Here is a 15,807-nt window from a genome sequence, read left to right on the forward strand (position 1 = left end):
CATGTCCTACACAGTCCCAATGAAGGAAAGCAGACTTCACATTCACTCTCAGATCGTAATGAGCACATCTACAGATGGCTGTTCAAGCATCTGTTCATTCTTTTTCTATCCAGTGAAAACAGTTCAGGGTTGCAGAGAAAAACCTCCTGTACATCCACAGTTACTCTTTTAAGACTGGGGGGGGAAATAACACACTGGCAGCATTAACAATAGTTGTAGAAAGTAAAACTCAAGGCAAGTTTCAAAGTGGATTGTCTACACTGGTGATGAAATGAGCTGCTCTATTTTTTAATAGTAAAATAAAATTAACTTAGCGTTTCAAAGATTCAAAACAGCTCTCCTTATACAACATGTATTGTGTTAGCAGAAATGCATATTCGCCAAGACATACAGTTAGAAAGGTGGGCAAAACTGCACACTTCATTGCTGAATGTTTGCTGAAAATAAATTGACACTGATATTGAACACGAATATGCAAACACTAAATTTGTGTCATTTGTTAAGTTTCCCCCTTAGAATTTTCAGTTTTGATGGTTTACAGAGAATGGAGCAATAAACAAAAAACCTTCCAGTGAGCAGCAGCTCTGTGAAGGAATATACCTTGTTAACATGAGAGAAAAGCACAAGGTTTCGATGACAAACTGATATTCATGAGAATAAATCCTAAAATGTAATAAAAGCACACATATGTTAAATAGTTGAATGGTTAAGATTTATTCACTAAAGGCAATGTCAGTCCAGTTTATTTTCTAATACTATATTAATATATAGTATACAGGCTAAGCAATAATGTAACCATGAGCATTAATGTGGACTTGGGCTCCTCTTTGCAGTCATAACAGTTCCACTCTTCCGGTAAGGCTTTGCACAAGATTTTGAAAACGTGTCTGTGGGAAGTTTGTGCATTTGTGAGGTCAGGTACTGATGTTGAACAGCAAGACCTGGCTCACAATCAGTGTTCTGGTTTACCTCAAAGTTGTTAAATAGGGTTGAGGTCAGGAATCTGTGCAGGCCACTGGAGTTCCTCCACAGAAAACTCGTCAAACCATGTCTTTGTAGACCAGGTGCCTGTTAACAATGGGATCAGTGCAAACACTTGAACTCAGTAATTTGGAAGGGTGTCCATATCCTTGACCATATAGTGTACATCACCGATTTAAAATTACCAACTAAACTAACAAGACATTTTTGTGGAAATGAAAATACTGTTTATTTGGAATGTAAATTTAGTCTCCTATAGCTAAGTCAAAAGTGCTAAATACTGCGCCACCACGCCAACCTGCAATTTTGAGTCAAAATATAAAGGATAAAACTGATGGTGATCCTGCTAATTGGAAAACACAAAATTTTAACTTAAAATAATAAGGGCAACTGGTTATTTAATAAAGGAAAAGAGTCAGTCAAATATGATCCAAGGCAAAGCCTTTCTGCAATGGGTTTAAGGCAGGAAGAATATGTGGACAATGAGCCAGTCCAGTGTTCATCACATATCCACATTCATTCTACCAAGGTCAATTTACATTTGCTAATCAACATAACCTTCATGGATTTAGAATAACAGATGAAACAAGCCAACCCAGAGAATGATCATTTAGGTATGGGAAGAAAGTCCACAGAGGCTATGGCTGGGATGTGTAACCAGGATGTTGGAGCTGTGCTACAGCAATACTGGTACTGACTTTTTCACAGCAGTGGCATAAACTAAGCACTGCAGCTACTTTTTTAGGCACACTTACTCATCAGCACAACAACTTGCTCTTCCAAACAGACAAGTTAATGGCTGAAAGTCAACACATGTATAGTATGCAGTCATGAAGTTTAATTGGCATTCAGTCAACCATGTAAATGGACAAGATGTAGATTTACATGACTTTGACTGTTGTGTGACTGTGGTCATCTGACATGGTTGTTCTAGGCAAGAACTTCCCCCTTAGAATTTTCAGTTTCGAAGGTTTACAGAGAATGGAGCAATAAACAAAAAACCTTCCAGTGAGCAGCAGCTCTGTGAAGGAATATACCTTGTTAACATGAGATGAGATTTGCCAGATTCAGGTCTGAAAACACCACAAACCCTAAATAGTTATCATTTGCAATGAATTGCAACACCCTTTCACTCATGTCAGCCAAGAACAGGAAGATGAGGCTGCAGTGAACATGTAATCAATGGATAGACAAAAGAAAACTGGAAAATGTCACTTAGTCTGACAAAACTCAGTTTCTGCTGCAATATGTAGATAACTGGGGCAGAATTTGGCAAAACAGTATAAATCTACTGATTCACCTTCCCTTGTGCCAACAGTCCAGTATATGTTGTGTAATGGAGTAGGGAATTTTTGTCTTTCAAAGATTAGGCCACTTACTACCACTTGAGCATCTTTGGAATGGCACAACATTTTGATTAAGCATTACTATGTACTATGTTTGTTCTCTTACACTTCATCACAAAATATGTATCATATCAAGCTGGTTTCCTGAAAGTGATAGCAAGTTCAGTTGATTATGATGGCCAGCGCAGTCCCCAGATCATAGTCCTTTGTGATGGGGATGATTGCAAAGCACTTAGCTTGAATGTGGTCGAAGAAAACTGCAGAAACTATGTGAAGACACCCTGCAGGCAGAGGAGTAACTTCAGTGACAGACTGCTGTCACCGTCCTGCTCCACTGACAGACTGAGGAGATCGTTCCTCCTCCACACTATGCGACTCTTCAATTCCACCCGGGGTTAAACGTTAACATTATTCAAAGTTATTGTCTGCTTTTACATGCATTTTTATTACTCTTTAATTTAATATAATTTTTTGTATCAGTATACTGCTGCTGGATTATGTGAATTTCCCCTTAGGATTAATAAAGTAACTATCTATCTAGATTTAAACACTAGCGTTAGCAAATTGCTCACATACTAAAGTGACTTTAGTTGCAGGTGGAAGTCTCATTTTACTTATGGTGCCAAGCAGAGTTGTGTTGTGGTGCAGCAGTCTATTAGCCAGCGAAAGCGCTGTGAAGAAGCAGGTGTTACGGTTCTGCCTTTGTCCAGAAATGGCTCCATAAGCTTTATGGCCACAGACTCGGAAAGTCTTTGCCCTGGGTTGTAACTCAAAACACAGTTCTCAACAAAACATTGCCATAGTGTTAATGAATCTCAGTGTTCTGGATTTAAAAAACATGGTTCACAGTCTTACCAGATAGGAGAATCAATTAAGGAGTCCTTTTACTTTATATTTATGTGCACTTTTTGATGGAAACACCTTTTGTTTGCCTTGCCAGCTGTTTACAACTGAGGCTGACAGGGCACTAGAAAAAACATGAAATAAAATCCTTAAGCCTATTTAATACATCTCCTTTAAAGCAAAGAATGTGTGTTTGTATTGATAAAAGTTTTTTTTTTCCATGTACATTGGAAAAATGAAAAAATTGAGTCTTTATTTAGTCAACATCACTATCAAAGCATAAAATCAGGTTCAGCACTATCAAAGGTATCAACCAATAAGCACAGTCCCCAGAGTGCATGGTTGTCATCTACATTTTGAAGATAAAGAATAAGATGGATTTGGAAGCAGTACTTCTTTAAAAATTGTGATGTTTCACAAAACATTTCATTTGAGAAAACTAAAAGGATATGCAGTTTTTCCTTGGGAAAATTAATATATACCACTATTGTAAAGAAACAACTTTGGCTTTAAAAACAGCAAACATAGCTCCTTGCATTTTGACAAACATCTAGATACTAACCTTAATTCAGCTCACTGCATTCAGGCCTATATTGACACTGTAGGAATTATACTGTCAATAAAATTATTCATATTTTACCCCAATTATCCAGACAACACTAGGTACAAAACAGGAACCAGTCTTTCATGAAGCATTAAGCCATCACTGGCCACTTTCACAAATCATTCAAAGTTCCAGTTAAGCTATCATGAATGCCTTCAACCAGTGGGAGGAACACCAAGGGCCTTGAATGAAACATCATGCAGTGGGCATAGTGGGAAAACATGCAAACACCACAAAGATAGCAACCAGGCCAGGATCAGAACCCCCCCATTCTGGAGTTGTGAGGCGGTGTCATGGATACCTGCATCCTTGTGCCTCCCTCATTAATATAAGCAGACATAAATTCAATTCAATTCAGTATTTTTGTACAGCATTCTTCACTGAGTGCAGGCAAAGAGCACTGTAACAAGTTCTTAGGTAAAATACAAATATAAATTTCACAAGTTACTAAATACAACCAAAGTTGTTTGAAGTAGATTAAAATAAATGGTAATCAACAGTACTAGTATATTAATTAACTGCTGAACTTAGGCCTCATGATAATTAATTACAACTTAACTAACACAAATACATATACAACAAACATAGACATATAGGAAAAAAAAATTCAAAGATGACTTTGTAGTATAGTGTACTTAGTGAAGTATATTTGGTCTCCTTTTCCTTTATAAGCACATTTGTGAATGGCACTACTTAAAATCAACCTACACAATGTTTTAAGATTTTTAATTTTGCAGAGTTATAAGATTAAACAAGAAACTTACCAATTGGGAATTGTGTAAATGGAGCAGCATGGCGGCATAGTCAACTGAACAGACAGTAGAGAACTCCAGATATCTGGGTTTTAACCCCAAACCAGTCATTATCTTTCTAGAGTTGATGTGTTCTCTCTCATGTTTGCATAGATTTTCTCCCACATCCCTAATATGAGCAAGTTTAGAATACTGGTCAGAGTCTACCATAAGACAGACTGGTGTCCAATTTAGGGTTAATTCTTGCTTGACAATTGATGCTGCAAGATTGTAATGTAGAAGGCAGGTTAAGTCAGTGAATTGAGAGATAAAAGGTTGAACAATTGGTGGTCACGGCATTACATTACACCACACACTGTGGGATGCTAAGGTTCTTGCTGATGCACTAACGACTTCTCATCTGATGAATCCCAGAATCTACTGAGGAAGATGCAGAGGTTCTGCCTCTACTCTGCACAGCACTCACAGTACCAGTGTACAGCCTGGCCATGATATCAGCCTTGAAGGATCACACAAAAATCACAGGATGTCCCACAGGGCAGCTTGATCAACTGAGTCGAACGCTTTACGAAAATCAACAAAGGCTGCAAAAAAACTCTGCCAATATTCACGTTTGCGCTCAATGAGAACCCTCAGTGCCAGGATGCGGCCGATGGTAGACTTCTTAGGTGTAAAACCAGACTGCTCTGGTTGCTGGTAGGTGAGCAAGTGATCACGGATCCTATTGAGGATGAACCTGGCAAGGACCTTACCAGGCACCGAGAGCAGTGTTATCCCCCTGTGGTTGCGACAATTCATGCAATTACCCTTACCTTTCCAGATAGGGAAAAGTCCCATTTTCCAGTCAGACAGGATGATGCCCATCTTCCAAATGGAAGCAAAGACCCCAGATGCCACAGATCCCTGCAGCCTTCCCTATGCTCAGCTAGTTCACCACCTGTGCAATCTCAGCGAGACTGGGCAGTTCACATCTAAGTGGAGGATTAGACTCAAGAACCGTGGACCCAGGGATATCCAACATCCTAGCTGGTGGATCATCTTTAAACAGCTGCTTAAAGTAGCCAGTCCAGCAGGTCACAACTGCAGTGTCATCCATGATGACCATTCCATCAGCCTCCCTGACTGCAACACTGCGAGGAACAGATTTGGATGTGCATAATGCTTCGATTCCTCTGTAAGCAGGATGTGGGTGACTAGTGTAAATTGACTGGCAAAAATGACAAATGAACCCATTTTAAATTACATCTAAAATATAATAAAGAATGCAGAAAGAGAAGGGGTCTGAATACTTTCTGAATGTACTGTATCTTGCTTAATGAATTAACTTTACAAATACTACACTGCACTACAGCTCTTTACTATTCATTGGTTATGTCAGACTCTTCCCATGCGCCTCCTTGTGTTTTCTTGTTTTTACAAAGATTAAAGCTTTAAATTTTAATTTTACTTGGGAGATTCTCCATGTGAATACTTTACTGGAGTTTTCTTTGCTCCATGCGGTTTGTGGCATTTCATAAAAAATAAAGACTGAGCTATACAAAGATGGTCTGGGAGACATTTTTACATACATTTTTTTTATGAATTACCACAGAAGGTAATGGCACAGCTGTCAGTGTTGCTGTCTTACAATTCCCAAAGCCCAAGTTTGAGGCCCAGCCTTCACACTGTCTTTTAGAACTTACACATTTTTTCACCATTTGCATAGGCTATCCCAAAGATATATGTGTTAGATGAACTGGCTACAAATGATTCTGTATGGACAGTTGGCTCTCACATTACACCCATTTTTCTTGAGACAGGTGCCAGCTACTTGCAGCCCTAAACTGGACAAGCAGGCTAAAAAATGAACGAATGGGATAAGCTGACTGTCATCATCAAGCTGCACCGGTGACTAAATGTGCCCTGTGACAGCCTAGTACCCTCCACTTGGTTGGTCCTCCCTTGCATCTTAAACTGGCTCCATTTCCACAAATCCTGACATAATTTAAGAAGGTAATGAAAATGTACTTACTGATAAATCTTTTTTCTGTCCACAAACATCATGTGACCTAACTCCCCCATATAGAAATGCCATCATCAACACTACACTCCAGTGAAGACACTAAACATTTCTAAAAGTTCTTTACAATCCTGTAGCTGACCTCTTAACTCTCTTCTCTCAAGACCAGCAGCCCTGTATCCACAAACAAAAACAAATCAAATGTCTCTTACTTCTCAATCTCCAGCGCCGCCACCTTCCTCTTCTCGTAGAGCTTGTCATTCAGGGCCCTCACGATATTTGGAGTTAGTGGGCTGAAATCTTTCTCCGTGTTCATTTTCTTTCACTTTCAGTCGACACCAAAGACTCCCAGGGAATTCCGTTAATGAACTATGTCCTTATCGCGGTCCGCAGGTGTCCGTTGACTTTACTGTTTACTAAACTACAGCAGTTCCTTTTTTATTCTTTTTGACGGAAGTTTTTTCTCAGTCCCAGAGCTGTAAGCACTGGCATCTGAGTTTTAAATGGGCGAGGCTAACTTGACTGTCCTTTTTGATTTAGAACCCTAGATCGCGCTACACCTTAAAAAGAGGCGCAAACTCAAAATCCGCCGGAAAGAGTCCTTTTTTCTTTCCTTTCATTACCAATACACGGAGAGAAGCGGCGGTCTCTGCGTGTGGCCAGATGTCATGGCAGACTGTCATAAAACCCAGTAAATCAGCACACAGAACGTATATATTCTTTTCTTACACGATGTTCTTATGTCAGCTCCAAGCGACTTGTCATTTAGCATCCCTCGGAGTCAGCGCACTTACGGCACAAGCGTGACCATTCAAGTAATATAACGTTGAATGATTTCCACCCCTATCGTCCGTCGTCTGCTGTGCCAACAGAAAACGATGTCAACTGCACATCCGGGAGAGACGAAGAAACTCGGCGAATGTCCACCCGGTCTGACTGTCTAGGCTGGCAAATTGGCGGATCTCAGCTCACTCACATTAGACTAGCAGATCGCAGCCATGTTAACCGGCTCACATGACTTGTGACAGCCCATCTCCGCCCACTTCCACCAGACACAACTAACCGAGACGACGCTTCGCCCTCACCGCCACTACAGTACTTTGATAGTGCAAGCGGTGACGCACCTCAGCTACTTTGACCGCCACACGCAGCGCAGAATCACGCACTATGCACTCCTCCCCTCTTCTGGAAGGCAGTTTAATTAATTTGCTTGAGGTAGGGCTCGGGAGCTTAGGACTGAGAGCTTGCTAGTACACCGCGGTGATATAAAGTCATTCATTATTATCCTAATAACACGTCTTTTTGACAAAAAAATCCTATTCAGTAGAATGGAATGTGCAACCTCCATACACACACACACACTGTGGATTCTCCATGGAGTTCGATGTTGACGGCCACCTCCATTAGTGTAAGCCTAATAATAGTTTAATAATACACATACTCCTTATGAAGAAGCGACATTAATTGGCATTTATTGGTACATATGTATAAATAAAATTTGCATTTGTGTCTGCCTTTCAGGCATTGTAAAAAAAAAAGTTGTACAGGGTGGATTTGACATAACAGTTAATAACAAGGTACCACAATCAACCTATCGAAAGTTTTAGAACACCTCGGTTTTTGTTCAAATTTAATCCAATGAAATGCAACGAATGGCCTAAAAAGGTAAGCAGCGAACTGCCAGGGTTTAAATGTGAAGTTTAGTTTAGTAAAAAAAAGTTAATTTCAGAATATTACAAATGGGCCTTCTTCAGGGAACAACGTACAGCAATTAAAGTAAATTAAGCCTACCAAGTTGAAATAAACAATTTGTACCTGTGTCCCAACTTCTGTTGATTACTGTCTGCCTTAAAGCAGAGTTGGAGCAGACTGTGTTACCACAACCTCTGAAGTACTACTTGGACAATATTACACTGTAGAAACTTGTAAATTCTGGTGATAATGGCAAGAAAATGCATTTAATAAATGAAATGAGACAGAGTAGTATTACCCTAAGAAGTGTGGGAGTTTCATTTAGAGAAACTGCAAAAAAATCCAAGTATCAGTAAGTACGGTGTGCTACACAGTCCAAAGGCAATTGGAAACTGGAAGACCTAAAGTCACAGCCCAGTCTGAGGGTCACCAGCTTGTGTGATAGACGCCTCACAGCACAACATCTTCAAGAACAGCTTAGCAGTGGTTGAAAAATCACATCTCAGTTTCTACTGTGAAGAGGAGACTTTGTGCTACAGGTTTGACAGGGTGAGTGGCAGTAAGAAAGTCATTTATTAAATGACAAAATAGGGCCTTGAAATACCAGTTGTGGACTACTGCACACTGGAAGAAAGTCTTATGGACCGTTGAATCAAAATTTGAAATCTTCAGTTCATTACGCATTCAGTTCACCATCGAGTTGGTGAAAGGATGGTTCCTTGGTATGTGTCGCCAACTGTCAAACATGGAAGAGGAAGTGTGATGGTCTGGGCATCTTTTGCTGAAGGCAGAGTTGGTGACTTGCAAAAAGTGATTGGCATTCTGAATTAAAAGGGTTACCACAGTTTGGCTGTTATATCAGCAAAAGGTGGCCACGTTGATGAATCAAAAATAGGAATAAAACTTTATACACTTAATGATTCCTTGACATTTTTTAATTTGCCATCGTGTATTTGTTCTTTGCCTTGGTTTCACAAAACATTAAGACATTAAACTTTGTGGATGTCCATGAAAACTGATGTGTTCTAAAACTTTTGACAGGTAGTGTAAACAATGTACCATTACCAAAATTACCCTGTCACCCATAACCACTGCCAACCATGCTCCACACTGGCTAGGTAGTTTGTGAGCAAGCAAACTACCATATTTGACTTATCTGGCTTAAGACAACATTTCAATGGCATCACGGTGTTGCTTGCCATACTGAACGTTCACTCAGAGGCAGTACTTGTTGCACAAATTCACATGTATTTTCTTGCTAAATGTGCCATTAAAGGGAACCTTGTTTTCTTTTTAAAGCAACCAGTAACATAATATTTATTTTCTTGAAGTAAAAATACCAGCATAATTAAAAAAAATACCCAGTACAATTTTAATGTTACTGCATTAAAAAAAAGATTGCATTATTTCACAGAAGTATTGCTTATTTTTATTTATTTTTTTTTCAAAGACGTTGCCTACTGCTCTCAGAGTAAAGCCTGATTTATACTTTTACCATGAAGCTTGCACAGATCAGCCATCAAAACACTACTTGTATACTTGTGGAGGCCTCTTCGAACAGTGCGTTGATGTTCTTCTAGTCATTAGCTGACAGTGTTTGGTCAATGTCACATACGTAACGATGTCACAGCAGTGGAAGGGAGAAGGGAAAGGGAGATTGAATGTAATATTCTTGTGAGTGGGTGACCTACATGATGAAGAGATGTGCTTTGGATATCTATCTTGTGCGATGATACAGTGGCCGTACTTTGATGACCTGCTGTATCATACTCAGCCCTCAGGTCATCATAATGAAACCCATGTAATTAGCCTCTCCTTGAAATTCACCATTTTGGAAAACCCAGCACACGCAAGTGGAGGCTGGTCACCATGTCTGTCATCATTTTTTCCTTGCAGCTCTCGTGACCAATGCAGATGTGTCAAGTAAAAAGTATTGAAAAACAGTTATAAGTATACCTGTTATTCTGCATATCACCCATTTTAGGGTCATAGGCATGGGCATATCTATTGTGAAACTAATAAAGATTAAGCTTCAGGTCCCCTAATCTTGGAAGGGCCCCAGAAGTGACTTTAGTCCACATTGCTTAATATCTACTGTATGAGAAGGGGTTTATTAAATTTAAAAATATTAATAATGCAGTGTAATTCAATACAAAATAATAGTTAAAATAAAAATTAAAAGGTTATTAAAGTATCAAAAAAAAATGTTTGTTGTGGAACAGCGCCATTGAAGACGATGACAATGGTTACCCAGACCTTGTTGCTGGTTGTGAAAGGGCCCCTAAAACAGTCCAAGCTTCACAGCCCAAAAAATATATGTCCCCCACTGGTCATAGAAAGCCATTAATCATCGCAGCAGCACTAAATGTAATGCAAGAAGCCGATGTGCTTTAGCAGCCAGCCGAGAGATGTGATCACAGGGCTCTCCAGTGCTGTGTCTGTGCCCCCCTCCATTGCTCAAGGGGCTGCTTTTTATTGCTGACTTCTTCAGATATTCAACCCCTCAGACAGCTCTCAGTCACCTGTGGAGTGTGTCCCTCTCAGGTCCTGACCTAGGTTAGTTACAATATTTATAAAACACAAGAAAATAATCAAATCTGGCAATATTTCTAGTTAATTTCATGAAGGTTCTTGGGTTTTGGACTTGTGTTTTGGACAAATGCTGGCTAGTGAAGTGTGCAGTTTTTCATACAAAAGAACAAAGAATAACATGAAAGCAACTCACTGTTTGTAATGTGTGACATCTTATAATAAGTAACTAAGTAAAATATTTAACTTTTTTGTAAGTAACAACTAATGTAAGTAAGTTACTTTTAAAAGTAATGTCTGCTAACACTGGACGTCATTAAACGAGCGCCAGTCAGACATTACACAATGGAAAATGACATGGAACTAGTGATTGAAATATGACATTTCTGTATCATCCAACTATTTCTATACAGATGAATAGAGACAATTGAAATGATTATGCAAATAATTACAGTCAGCTCAAATAATCGCAATCAGGAAATCATTTAATTGCAGTTTGCATGAAATACGTTTTGAATACTGATGAGGCAGGTCGCTTTAAAAATATACATGGTCCATAGTGATTAAGTTTGACACCTCTGCTGTAGTTTGATTTTTGGTGGTTTAAGCATTTTTCTACTGCTTTATAATTATTTTCAGTGAATGTGCTGCTTCCCTGGATGTTTCCTGGATTCCCCTAGTAGGCTGCAAACCTTAATTCAAATCTTAGGTTACAGCAATACAACACTTGGTCTGCTTTTTGTGAATTCCACAATGCCTTGACTGTCAGACACTACAGTTCAAGTCAGTCAACTATGTCCAGACTGACAAATCTGTTCTTGAGTGAGAATACCCCACCATCACTGACACAACAGACTGCTCCATTTGTGAAGTCATTTCAGATCTGACACCCTAATTGACACTATGGATTTCCTAGACCACAAGGAGTCAGCTGAAATTGTTTGGGCATGTAATTACATCATCCCCTGGATGCATCCCATGAGGTCATACCAGGCATGGCTCACTAGAAGCCCCAGGACATGCCAAAGGGATTCCAAATTAGTAGCTAGAAGAGGTTGCTAGGGATAAGTGACCTGGGTTTTCCAGTGTTGTTACTATGACCCTCACCAAGATAAGCAACTGTGAAATGAAGTGAAGTGAATTCAAGTATTTCACGATCTTCTCATTTGTATTATGGCCTTTCTTGATATCTGCAATTTTACACGTTTCATTTGTAAAGTTTGTTTTGTAAAGACAGTAATGTCACAATTAACTAGGAGTGTTATTTGTTGTTTTAAGAGCCACCAGACTGAGGTGTTTAGGTCTGACTCATTAAATCCTTTCATTTGGTAACATGGACTATAATATATTTATGCTAAACTTGCCCTGTCCTGCAGCTTATGTTAGACTGGTGATCACAGTCATCATGCTGTTTTTTAAGCAAGTAAGTTTTATGTTGTAGTGATGGATGACACATAAACAAATTCAGTATTCCTTTTCCTTTCCCAAACATTTAAATTCAATGCAAATGTTGTAGACCCTAAGCTTCTGCTTTTCTACTAAAGAATTGAAACACCAACCACCTGAAGCTCAGAGACACCAGAGTCTGGGAAGGTAAGCACTTGTTTTGCTAACATATGATTACATAGCATTTGCATTTTAATGAATAATATCTGCTGAAAATCATTATTTAACAAAGAAAATAAAAAATGACTATTCTGAAATTATTGGAACATAGCCTTCATCATCACTTTTTACAGATTACATTCTAAGTCAGATTTAGTGCAAACAAATAGGTCCATCAGAAGAAGGGACAACCTGCTCCATCGCCACACCTGTCACTACTACAATCTGTTTCTTGTTTTTCAAGGTTTTAATTATAACCATCTATCCCTCTGTTGATTCACTTAATTTACTTATCTCTCTTAATTTATTTGCAGAATTTTGGAGAGCCAGAGCCTATCTGGAGAGCTTCAAGAACAAGGTAGGAACCAGCCCACCACAAGCCACACTTGCACTCACTCATACAGGGACAAACTGGAGTCCCCTGTTAGTCTAACTGGAACATCTTTGGGATGTAGATAGAAAAAAAAAAATGGACCTGAAATTTGTATATAATACTTGTATTTAACACAATGTATTTTTTTTTACCATGGATGATATTATTAGTTCACTGGAGCTCCTTATTCTTGAACATGCTACATGCTACATGCAATTGGCAATGCAGTGCCTGAAGTGTATACACATAAGTACCGGTACCCTACGTAGTCAGGAGCACTGAGCTAACAATCGATTGAAGGGCTTATGAATGATCAGTGGTGTGTGCCCTTCATTTTTCAAGTGGTGCATTACAGTTACATTAATTTAAAGAGCTCAAGAACACTGCTGGTATGCACCAAACACTGCTAAAAATTCAAATTCATATTAAAGCTTGCTGGCCAACTTCAAACCCTGTGTTCTTGAGTAAACCTTTCTGCTGTAGATCAATTCCTTCTTGTCCTAGTGACTGACCTTGGGTTTTGTTGATGGTCATTGCAAAATACAGTTTTGCAGGAAACTTTATTGTTTTGAATGTAAACAGGTGATTGGAAGGAATAGTGTGAATCTTGGGTATAAATATAATTTCTCCTGTAGGACATCTTGGAAAACTGGTAGCTTCAATCAGATTTGAATGTATCATTTTCTGTAATCTTGTGCTGTTTTGGCGGTTTTAGATTATAGGCAAAATACAAATTGAAACAGGCCTAATGTATGGAAAAAAATAGTTTATCTCAGAGAAAGTAGGGAAATAAAAATGGCAACCAATCATAACTTAAATAAACCCCAAATATACATACAACTTTAAAAACAATACAAAGTTACATAAAAAGTACAGCTGTCACTGTACAAATGTATGACACAATGGTAGAAAGCCAACTGAGCTAAACTCAGGTTCAGATGTGGGTTTTTACTTCATTCATTCAAGAAGGTGCTAAGGGGATTTGGTTGGGGATGCAATACTATACTATTATTATTAGTATTATTAATAACATTAGATGTTTATGGATTTATAACAAACTACCGGCTTGTCTTGGATTTGAGGATGGCCCTTCCTCCTATTTTTCTCTCTCCCTCTCGTTTTGCTTATAGTGAAGCAACACCTGTGCTCATGGCGACAGCGCCTGGCACCCAGACTTGAGCTGTACAGCGCACTTGCTAACTATGTCTTACTTTCCTCTTTCTACTTCAAAGTTCACTCTGCACGCCTCATATTATCTTGACTCTTTTTACTGTCCAGGACACCTTCCCTTTCTCACTCGATCATCCACCCAATGCCTATTGGTTAGCGCTGCTCTTTGTGTACCCCTCCCATCCCTTCTTCAGGTGGCCTTGATTTGCATACTGTAAACCAAAAAGCTCCATACAGCCGACCCAGCACAACTGTCTCTCTCCCAGTAGAAGCAGTGCTGTCAATGTATGCGGCCTGCTAGCAAAACCTGCTCTCTACAGCTAATTTTCTTTTTTTCTATTATGTCACTAAATTTCAATCAAATCAGTAAGAGCATTTTTTGAGACTCTGGGTTTTAGGAGTTGTTTTTACCCCTAAATATTGATATACTGAAAAACCCTTTCTCTGCGGATACCTAGTTCCCTAATGTATAATCCTGAGAAATAGCATTTTTGATGATAAGTGAGGGACTGAGTGGGTCAGTCAGTTAGTGAGATAGCTTTGCATTTCTTATATATCGATTATGGTCATCTATACAGAGTGCAGTATAATGTGACATGTCACCACTCTCCAGCCATGATTACTCATATTATATACTGGATATGTACACTGGTGTGTTCTATGTTGTAGCCTCGGTGGTTGTCCCAGACTTTTGTTAAACATAATGGGCAGACTGAGGACGTAACTGTTAGAAAACAATACTTGTATTAGGAAAACAGTCAAACGTATGAACAGATCTAGTTTACCAAATTTTAAGCTTAGCTTTGTTTATTAAACATAAAAGAAAGCTGCCATAATAAATTATTACTTTGTGCCTGGAATTCACTACAATGTCTTTATATTAACACACAATATGCTGTTTTGATGTCAAAAGACATAATAAATAGAAAGAATAAAATGTACTTTATGAAATATAGGTTTTCTCTTTATTCAGATATGTTGCTTGGATTTCAGTTATTACAAGTTTTCAAGGTCATTATTGTCATGTGAAAAGAGTACAGTGACATTGTTACTTACATATGTTAATCAATATGATTAAAGAGTAACAAAACAAGCTTACCTGAAAATATCATCATAAAAGGATCATCCTGTAGCACTGGGTACATGACAACAGACAACCATATTCAGGGATTGCCAATCAAAGTGTCCACAGGTTCACAACTGCATTCCCTCCAAAGAGCCAATCTAAAGCTGCAGGTCAATCCAATCAGCACATCTCTGGGATGTGGGACTAATCTGGACTAGATATAAAAAATGAATGTGGATACAAGGAGAATGTGTACTCTTCATAAAGCCAGTGATGAGGCTGGTAACCAAAACTGTACGAGCAAAGCTGTATGGCAGTGTCAACAATCAGCAATAACCATCATGCATTACTGCATAGCTCACTTGCTTTATTACAGCTTAAAATAAAGCACATGTTATATACTGTGTACATATATAGGGCGGCACAGTGACGCAGCGGTAGTGCTGCTGCCTCGCAGTTATGTTTGTTTCCAGGGTCCTCCCTGCGTGGAGTTTGCATGTTCTCCCCATGTCTGCGTGGGTTTCCTCCCACAGTCCAAACACATGCAGGTTAGGTGCACCTGGATCAATCCTAAATTGTCCCTAGTATGTGGGGCATACAGTAGTATGACCACGGTGCAACATATTTATAAACACAGGACAAGTGCAAGACAGGTGAAGAACTACACTATGCTATAAAAAGATACTAGATAAATAAATAATAAGCAAGTGAAATTATTTAGTAATAATTTTAAATAGATAATGATACAGTAAATGAATACAAAATAACAATAATTAATAACAAAAAACAACAGTAGTAACAAGTGTAACAAATGTACTGCATGTAAATGTACTACTAGGAGCAGGAG

General features: G+C 38.8%; 2 protein-coding genes across 2 annotated transcripts in view; one reads left to right on the forward strand and one right to left on the reverse strand.

The window, feature by feature from the left end:
* The window catches only part of vac14 (vac14 homolog (S. cerevisiae)), a 219,319-nt gene extending 211,736 nt beyond the window's left edge, over nucleotides 1-7,583 (reverse strand). Inside the window, exon 1 of the mRNA XM_039763184.1 lies at nucleotides 6,738-7,583. Coding sequence (XP_039619118.1) covers nucleotides 6,738-6,841 — 104 coding nt within the window. The 5' untranslated portion in view covers nucleotides 6,842-7,583. The remainder of the gene's footprint in view (nucleotides 1-6,737) is intronic.
* A 121-nt stretch (nucleotides 7,584-7,704) lies between these two features.
* Nucleotides 7,705-15,807, forward strand: part of adgrg3 (adhesion G protein-coupled receptor G3) — a 65,936-nt gene continuing 57,833 nt past the window's right edge. The window contains exons 1-3 of the mRNA XM_039763185.1: nucleotides 7,705-7,740; nucleotides 12,263-12,339; nucleotides 12,666-12,709. The gene's annotated coding sequence lies outside the window, so the exon portion shown is untranslated. The remainder of the gene's footprint in view (nucleotides 7,741-12,262; nucleotides 12,340-12,665; nucleotides 12,710-15,807) is intronic.

The sequence above is a fragment of the Polypterus senegalus genome, chromosome 9 (genome assembly GCF_016835505.1).
Source record: "Polypterus senegalus isolate Bchr_013 chromosome 9, ASM1683550v1, whole genome shotgun sequence".
In the NCBI taxonomy this organism is placed as follows: domain Eukaryota; kingdom Metazoa; phylum Chordata; class Cladistia; order Polypteriformes; family Polypteridae; genus Polypterus; species Polypterus senegalus.